A 10,125-nucleotide genomic window follows, 5' to 3' on the forward strand; every position below is an offset into this window, starting at 1 on the left:
TGACTCCTGTTATGCTAGCATACATTACTGATTCTTTACTCTGGATTCTACAGTCAGAATCCATCGTGACCATTGCTGCCTCGAACGGCGGAGAAAGTACTGAGTTTTTACAGTGAATTATAATTTGCTTAGAATTATCGGTATAATATAAAATTGAGTTTGGCTCTGATAATCGTATTAATTGAGAATACGGAACTTTCAAATAGGTTTGTTTACATTTTTTATCTGATTGCGTATGTGTAAGCATCGCCGATATACAATCCGGAGAGCTTTTTACTTCGACATGATATGATAAGAAATAACTCTCGTTTAATTTCGAGGCCGTTGAAAAATCATAAAAGTATTCTCCTTTTTTGTTGATTGAAATAATTGGTTTTTCAATATCAATAATGCTATGATCCTGTGAGTGAGGTACTGGAATAATTCTAAATGTTTCAAACTCCTCTCGATTAATAATCAAGCTTTTCATAGATACGACAATGTGATCGTTAATTATTTTCACTTGAAATGTTATTGCATCCTTATGATTTAAAACAGCTAGATCATTTTGTAATGACTTACTAATATTTAATTGTATGTCGCTAACTTCTTTTTCTGACAAAGGACGTGTTTTCAATTTCCTATGTTTCAGTACAATATCATCAATCATTTCCCTGGCTAATATAACTGATTCTACTAATTCTAGTTGGAATTGAAGTCTATCCATTGTGTCTCCTCTGGCTTCCATCTCTGCAACAGTGAAATTCAGATTCGATAGCTTCGCCTGTAGCTGAGTTGCAATCGCCATGGTTTTTTCCCTAGTTTTCTCGACCGACTCCGATATACGATGGATTTTCTGATCTTCGTGCATTTGCATTGCATGAATTTCATCTTCCATATCGTTGCCTCCGAATACTAAATCCTTGAGAAAGCCTAAAATTCCCTTACTGCGTCTTGATCGACTTCCTCGTTGTATCTCCATTATTGCCTCGCTGCAATAGTAATCCAAAGAAGACATAAGCTGCCGATAATGTCTCGTCTTTAGATGTTTTTCAGCTGCTTCAAATGATTTTCGTACCGAAGCGTGTACCAAGTTGATTGTCTCGATGTCCTCTGGTACTGATATATTTGTATATATATTCGTCGTCCACTCTCCTCTTCTTATTAGCGTTGTACCAAGATGGTCGAATATAAGTCCTTCTTGGTCAACAGGACGTATTTTTAAACTATCGACCATCGATAGTATAGTTGTGGTTGCCAGTATCGTACTAGCCAAGATGTTTGGTTTCCACCAATTACCGGGATTAATTTTCCTTCTCTTGTTTACGGCTGCAGTTGGTTCGATTCTTCGTCGTTTTATTTCTTCCATATTGACTTTTTCATGTTTTCCCCAGTTAGGAAAACTGAGATCGACGCTCCTATTTATTTTCGACGACGATGTTGATTTCTGCGTGTCTGGCGGTAGTTCTTCGATAATCATCACGTGATCCTTGTTCATTTCCTTGTTCGTATAAATTTCAGGTGTATCTTGAATATCGATGACAGCTATTTTAACCGCTGGTCGCGTATATGTTTTCCCATCCGAGGTTCTAATTTCGGCTGATCTTACTTGACCATCTTTGGCAGTATGAACCTGAATTATTCGCCCCTTTATCCAATTTGAATATATTTTATCGTCCTCAGCTATTGCAACGATGTCGTTCACTGCAATAGGCTCTATTTTATCGTTCCATTTGGACCTCTTACGAAGTGTGGGTAGATAACGCTTTATCCAGTATCCCCAAAACATTTCTGATCTGTGCTGAATCTTTTTCCAGATCTGTGAATCAACTATCTTAGCATTCGAGTCATATGGTGGAATGTAATTATTCGCTCTACCGATCAAGAAATGATTAGGTGTTAAAACAACATCCGTTAAATTACATGCCTTGTCGATTAAAGGTCGAGCATTAAGGATACCTTGTGCTTGCTTAAAGGATGATCTAAGTTCTTCGGGCGATGGCTTTCTAGGTCCTGAAGGGTTTATCATTATATTGAGTGCTGATTTTATGATTCTGATCAGCCTTTCCCATACTCCTCCGAAATGGGGGGCAGAAGGTGGATTAAAATGCCATGAAATGTTCATTTTCGCTGCCATACTAGAACCCATTTTTTTATTGATGTCGGTTACTAGTTTTTTCATTTCGTTGTCGGCTCCTACGAAGTTAGTACCATTATCGCTATAGAGATCGGTGATTTGACCAACTTGTGCCTGAAAATCTCTCAGGCATTTAATAAATGAGTCAGTATCCAATCGGTCTGCCATTTCTATTTGGCATCCTCTCGTTTTCATACATGTGAAAATTACTCCCCATCGCTTCTCAATTGATCTCCTTACTACTACTTCAAATGGGCCGAAGTAGTCTACGCCGGTGTGTAGAAAGGGAAAACAATCAGGTTCGGTTCTAGCCGCTGGTAATGGTGCCATTAGTGGATTTTTTGGTTTAACTTCGAGAATTTTGCATCTCGAACAGGCCGCTTTCACTGTTTTTAAAACTCCACTTATGTTGTTTATGTGATAGTGTTGTTCTAGCGCCGCTATAGTTACCCCGATATTAGTATGAAGGAATTTTTCGTGAAAATCCTTTACAATTAATCGTGTAATATGATGTTTCGGTGGTAAAATAATAGGTATTTTCATATTACCGGGTATACTTGTCTCGTTATTCAACCTGCTGTTGGATCTCATTACTCCATGATCATCCAAGAAAGGCGTTAGCTTAGTTAGTGGACTCAACTTAACTAAGTGATTATATTTTACCAATTCACTCATTTCCTGTGGGTACATTTCCCACTGAGCTTTTCTATACAGGACATTTTCAATTTCCTTCCTTAATCCGTAGGGTATTCCCGGTAGAATTTCCATTCTATTTTTACTAGTATACCATTGAGCAAATTTTCTTAGAATAGCCAAACTTCGCACTAATTTCCACCAATCTGAAAATTTGGCTTCTTGAACAATAGAAAAATCTTGCTTGTTGTGAATGAATACATATTCCTTCATTTCTTCTGTGGTTTCAAACTTGTCCTGACCATCTGTCCGAGGTATTAACTTGATTATCTTCTCCAGGTCAGGAGTGTACCATTTGGAATTACCCTTATTTACTTTTGTTGCTTCATCAGCAGGATTCAATTCCGTTGGAATCCAATTCCATTGATCCATAGTCGTACTATCTAATATTTCTCCCACTCGGTTAGCGATGAATTGTTTATACTTTCGGTGATCGCTTTTGATCCAAGCTAACACCGTTCTTGAGTCTGACCATAAGAATTTCTTTGATATTTTAAGCCGAAGTTCATTTACTACTGTTTCTAGTAGCCTTGTCCCATAGACCGCAGCTTGTAACTCTAGTCTCGGGATCGAAAGTACCTTTATAGGGGCAACATTCGCCTTTGCTGCTATTAGTTTGAATGAGTCTCCTATATTCAAGTAGATTGTAGCAGCGAATGCTTCTTCAGATGCATCGACAAACATGTGTATATTTAACGGTGATAATTGATCGTTAGTTATACACCTTGGAATTGATATGTTTTCGATTTGTTTAATTGATTCGATCCATTCTTTCCATTGGTTATACATATTTTCGGGTATCTCTGCATCCTAGTTTTCAGTAGCCTTATGTAGCTCTCGTAATAGTATTTTTCCCCGAATGGTAATATTCGCCACTAATCCTAAGGGGTCATATACACTCATAACGAATGACGCGACTTCCCTTTTTGTTGGCCTTCTGTGATAATAAAGAATGTCTTTCGATAAACTGGATAGATTAAGACGATATCCGAGTTCGTCACGTTGAGGATTCCAATATACGCCGAGCACCTTCTCGTACTCATTGTTTTTTCCCTCGAGTATCTTGACACCACTGTGAAGGCGTCGTTCCTCTGGAATGGCGTTAGTGCAAATTGTAGAGCTAGAAACGAATCCTCGAATGTAGAAGCTAGCGTTGTCATGTATTTCGATTACTTGCTTTGTTCTTTGAATAGCTTCCTCGTCATTATCAAAACTATCCAAATAGTCATCCACGTAGTGCTGTTTCACTATCGCCTTTGAAGCCTCCGGGTATTTTTCAGCGAATAGCTCGGCATTATAATTTTTTACTGCTTGAGCACACGCAGGCGAGCAAGTGGAACCAAACGTCATCACTTGCATCACATATATGTCGGGGTCTGCATCAGAATTACAACTTCTCCATAAGAATCGTTGAGCATGTTGATCCTCTTTCCTAATTTTCACCTGGTGAAACATTTCCTTTATGTCCCCGGATATGGCGATTGAGCCTTCTCTGAATCGAATAAGTACCCCGAACAATGATGTAGTCGAATCGGGACCTGATAACAACGCAGCATTGAACGATATATCTTTTACCTTAGCTGCAGCATCGAATACTAATCTCGGTTTTGGTTTATTTTTTCCTTGAACAATGAAATGAGGTAAATAATATGTTCTTGCTTCTGGTTCCTTCAGTTCTTCTGATGTTAATTTCCTTATATATCCTTTCTCCTCGTAATCATTAAACGTCTGGATTGCCCATTTCTTTAATTCGATGTTTTTATTTAAACCGTTTTCCATTGTTCTCAATCTATTCATAGCGTTGTTGTAGCTATCCGGGAACTGGAATTGATCTTCTTTCCACAACAGCCCGATTTCGAAACGTCCGTTTACATATTTCATCGTGCTTTTGATTATCTGTTTAGCACGCTCGTCTGATTTAGATTCTGGTAGCTTAGCAACTGTTTTCACGCCAAAATTTTCTGTGGTGAAGTAATCATGCATCATACGATGCAAATCGTTGTCCTCCCTATGAATCATAATCTGTCCGCATTCTACGGTTCCACTGATGTTACCGTAAATTAGCCATCCTAATTTGGTTTTAATACCTGTTGGCTCACCTTCCTTCCCGATGCGTCTATCGACGGGATCTATTAGGTGGGTGTGATTTAGCCCAATCAGTATTTTCGGCTGAACATCGCTATACCTCTTTACAGGCAAATTTCTTAAATGTTTATACCGATTTTTTATCATCTCGGTATCTAATGATTGAGTAGGAAGTTGTAAATTCTTAACTGTCCTAACTCCTTTCAGCGCGTAGGATTTTTTTCCTTCTCCATTAATCCACAAATGGACGCGCCTACTATTACGTTCGTCTCTAGACACATTTTGAGTCCATTTTAGCCTCAACGGATCGATCATGCCTTTGAGCTGAAGTTTATCTGCAACTTGCTCATCTATTAGCGTCAATGAAGATCCTGCGTCCAAAAACGCAAATGTATCCAAGCTTTGTTCGCCATTTTTCAGCGTAACTGGTATTACTTGATAATAGATATTTGATTTCGAATCCATATGGTGGTTGGAGGATTCTACCTTTCTCGGTTGCTCTGCTTTCTGATTCTGTCTCATATTATCGTCGTGAATCAGAGGATGATGAGTTCTATTACACCCATTTATACCGCATCTCTTCTGTTGTTTGCAATTCCGCAGTATATGTCCAGAAGATTTAAGACAGCTAAGACACATGTGCTGCTTATACACGAACTGGATCCTTTCCGAAACATCAAGTCTCTTGAACTTTCCACAGTTCGGTAATGAATGGGTTTCTTTGCAGAAGCTACATTCTGGGTTAATTTTCTCGTGTACATTTACCCGAGATCTTTTTTCATTCGGATGAAAATTTGCATTCATCATCCTGGTTGTTGCGGCATGTGGCTTCAGCCATTTACTTAGGTCCCTTAGCGTAGGGGTCCTGGTATTAGATTGAAGTGTTTCTGTCCACTTCAGCTGTACTGCATATGGCAGTTTCATGACAATATCGGCGATCAACCTATGATCTTGTAGGTACGCCTCTTTTTGTATCACCTCTATGTTCGCTACCAAATTTTCAAGAGCATCCGCCAGCTCTATGATAGCTATTCTACTTTCCTTCTTTACTCGGAATATATCCGAAAGTAGCTCTTTGTAAACAAATTCCGGCCTACCAAAGTTGTCTTCTAGACGTTCTATAATCTCTGGTACATTCTCGGAATTGAGCATCAATTGTTGTACGCATCTTGCTGCGTATCCTTCCAATACATTTTGAAGACGAGTTAAATTCTCCAAATTCGTGAAAGCTCCAGCTTCTGTGGTGCTGTCGTATATTTGTTTGAATTTCGGCCATTCCTTGGCCGAACCGCTAAATTTCGGCAATGTCATTAGTGACTGCCTTTTTAAATAGATGATCCAATTATCATCTGACCGAAACTGGTTACTTGAACCAGATTCTTGTTTCGGTACCCTTGAGTCCAGTCGAAGTTGGTCGAGCTCCATAAGGTTCTCCTCGATTAATCTACATTTAATGCAGGCCCATCTTTCATTAGCTGCCGGAATGACTGTGACTTTCGCACATACATTGTGGAACCACCTGTCACAATCATCACATTGAATCATATTATCCTTGGAGTTCTTCTCCGTGCACAATCTGCAATCTCCATTGAGATTGGTGATGAATTGAATGCCGGTAGCCATTTTGTGATTTTCTCTTACTTCCAATAAAATGCGCTGCTAGTTCTAGGTTACTATACTCGCCGTTGATGATGCTGGGCTTCTAATTTGTTGTCCAGTTCTTTACTACGAGAGTACGCTGATGGCTGCTGCTGTTTGCGATACCGATAGTTTTCCGAATTAGAACGCGCTGCACGATCTTAAGGCGCCGTGCACACCACACTTTTAACCAAAGAAAAAAGGCGTCCAAGAGTATCTAACTCCTCTCTGGAGCACTTGTGGGTTCTTCCGCGAAGGAAAGAAGAAACACCACGCTAACTGTTAGAATTTTGGGCGCCCTTTCAGATAGTGGATTTAGACGTTTGCTTAAGAGATACTACGTTCAGTATTCTAGTCGCAAGTACAAAATTGCACACTGAAGACGCTTTCGGATCGTGCGGTTGTTTTCGGATAATAACACTGACACCGTGATTTAGACTTAGACTGATCTTTATTAAAACAAAAATAGAATTTATATACAAATGAAATTAATCTAGTACTTCTAAAATGAGACAGAAACTTGAATCAGATAGACGTTTTTACATATACATCCATATTTCGGCTCTACCGAACATCGTGATCAAGTGCATTATCGTGTTCCTTTTCTAGCCTTCGATGGTACCTAGCCTTCGACCGAGCTAGTTCGGTCGGCCCTTATCTTTCTTTTTGGGTCTGAGCTGAGCAATAAAAAAGTATCAGATACCGAGTCCAAACGGCGTGTCGGCTCATACAAAGTTTCATCCCTTGAAGAGGGATGAAACAAACAATTCATGTTTATTCAGGATAAGGTCGGATAAGGTTATAAACAAAGTTAAGTTTGGTCTGTGTTTATGACTCAAAGGTCTGCTCATTTAGTTTATGACCTTGTTTGTTCTATGTGTGTGGTGCATACTTTATTTGTTGTACAGTTCTGCATTTTGAGTCTGAAACTGATTTTTCGTGTCTTGTAAACTAAAGAAATGTACCCGAATTGAATGAAATAGATTCTGATGAATTAATCGTAACGATCGTCATCGTTATATTGCCATTGTGACAGAAACTTTTCTTAAACCAAATGTCAAATTGAAAAGTATTCCACATTATGTGGTTCATCGATTTGACAGGTTTACTGGAATGGGTGGTTGCCATTTTTGTCCAACGGCAAATTAAACATCGAATTTTACCTTCTTTCATTGAAAGTTATTGAAAGCTTGGGAATCGAAGCTGAAACCATTCATGGAATTTATTTCATCGTTGGAGCATATTTGCCATTCCAATGCACCGGCGAACAATTAAATTTCTTTAAAGGCGATTTGCAAAAACTCACAAGATATCGACCGAAATTAATCGTAATAGGGGACTTAAATGCTAAGCATGTCCAGTGGAATTGTGGGCAAAATAACAGTAATGGTAAAATAATTCATAATCAATTATCAGCTGGTTACTTCACAGTTCTTCATCCCAGTAATCCGACTTGTTTCTCTTCCGTGAAAAACCCGTCTACAATTGATCTGGTTTTAACTGATCAAAGTCACATTTGTAGTGAACCGATTACACATGCTGACTTTGACTCAGATCATCTTCCTGTAACATTCAGACTTTCCAACGAAGCTATAATTAATCCAATTAGTTCTATATTCAACTATCATAGAGCTAATTGGTTGGATTACAGATCTCACATTGAAAATCATGTGGATCATGAGACTATTTTAGAAAATTCTGCGGACATCGATACAGCAATTGATAATTTGAATCATTACATTATCGAGGCTAGAAATCTTTTAGTTCCTAAAGCTCAAACTAAATTCAATTCTCCTATCATCGATGACAATCTTCAACTGCTCATTCGGTTGAAGAATGTTCGTCGACGAAAATATCAAACGTTCTCGTGATCCTGCTATGAAAAACATAGTTTACAAGGATTTACAAAAAGAAATTAAACATAGATTTACTCTTTTGCGAAATGAAAATTTCGCTAAAGAAGTTGAACAAATTAAACCTTATTCTAAACCTTTCTGGAAACTTTCTAAGGTTCTTAAGAAACCTCAGAAACCAATTCCTGCTCTCAAGGAAGGAAATCAAATACTTCTTACGAATGACGAAAAAGCTCAAAAACTTGTTCAGCAGTTCGAGAGTGTCCACAATTTTAATTTGAACGTTGTGAGTCCTATTGAAAATGAAGTCTCACTGAAATATGATCATATTTCAACCCAAGTGTTATCACAAAATGACATTATTGAGACGAATTTTGATGAAATTAAACCAATTATTAGGAAACTTAAAAACATGAAGGCTCCTGGTAATGATGGAGTTTTTAATATTCTTATTAAAAATCTTCTCGATGTTGCCTTGAGACTCCTGGTTAAAATGTTCAACAAGTGTTTTTCGTTAGCTTACTTCCCAAAAAGATGGAAAAACGCTAAAGTAATCCCTATCCTCAAACCTGATAAAAACCCAGCAGAAACATCAAGTTATCGACCAATTAGCTAACTTTCTTCTATCAGTACGCTTTTTGAAAAAAAAATATCTTGTTGAGAATGATGTCTCATATAAATGAGAATTCAATTTTTTTACCAGAGCAGTTTGGATTTCGTCATGAACATTCAACTACTCATCAACTTGTCAGAGTAACGAACATGATAAAAGCAAATAAATCTTCTGGGTTATCCACTGGAGTTTCTCTTCTATACATAGAAAAAACATTCGACAGTGTTAAGGTTTAATAGCAAAAATGTCTGATTTCCAGTTTCCTATTTATTTGATCAAAATGATTCAAAATTATTCAACTGATCGTACTCTTCAGGTTAGCTATCAGAATTGTAAATCTGAATTGCTACCCGTACGAGCCGGTGTTCCGCAGGGTTCGAGCGTAGCTCCAATCTTGTATAATATTTTCACTTCTGATCTTCCAAATCTACCCGTTGGTTGTCAGAAATCGCTATTCTGTGACGACACAAGTCTGTTAGCCACAGGTAGAAATCTAAGAGTGATCTGCAGTCGCCTACAAAGAAGTTTAAATATTTTCAGTGATTATCTGTCAAAATGGAAAATTAAACCAAATGCCGCAAAAACGCAAATAATTATCTTTCCTCATAAGCCAAGAGCTTCTTTTCTTAAACCAAACAATAATCACATTCTCAAATTGAATGGCTTGGAATTGACATGGTCTGATCAAGCTAAATACTTAGGTTTAACATATGACAAAAAACTCACTTCCAAGGATCACATTGAAGGAATCCAGGCAAAGTGTAATAAATATATTAAATGTTTATATCCTCTTATAAACAGAAATTCTAAGCTCTGTCTAAAAACAAATTGTTAATTTATAAACAAATTTTCAGACCAGCCATGCTTTATGCAGTACCAATTTGGTCAAGTTGTTGTTCCACCAGGAAGATAACGCTTCAAAGGATTCAGAATAAAATTCTGAAAATGATTTTGAAGCGTCCTCCCTGGTTTAGTACAAATGAGTTACACAGACTCACAAATATAGAACCATTAGATGTAATGTCACATAATATTATAAGCAAATTCCGACAAAAATCGATGCAATCTTCAATTGAATCGATTCGCTCTCTGTATTAGTTAGTAAGTTAGTATATAAGTTCCTTTTC

The 10,125-nt window shown here is 37.7% G+C and overlaps 1 protein-coding gene across 1 annotated transcript; it reads right to left on the minus strand.

The window, feature by feature from the left end:
* Positions 1-3,619: 3,619 nt before the first annotated feature.
* Positions 3,620-6,517, minus strand: LOC131427001 (uncharacterized). The gene has a single exon (XM_058589863.1). The coding sequence runs from the start codon at positions 6,515-6,517 to the stop codon at positions 3,620-3,622; it is 2,898 nt and encodes a 965-aa protein (XP_058445846.1).
* Positions 6,518-10,125: the final 3,608 nt, after the last annotated feature.

This window comes from Malaya genurostris, chromosome 1, assembly GCF_030247185.1.
Source record: "Malaya genurostris strain Urasoe2022 chromosome 1, Malgen_1.1, whole genome shotgun sequence".
In the NCBI taxonomy this organism is placed as follows: domain Eukaryota; kingdom Metazoa; phylum Arthropoda; class Insecta; order Diptera; family Culicidae; genus Malaya; species Malaya genurostris.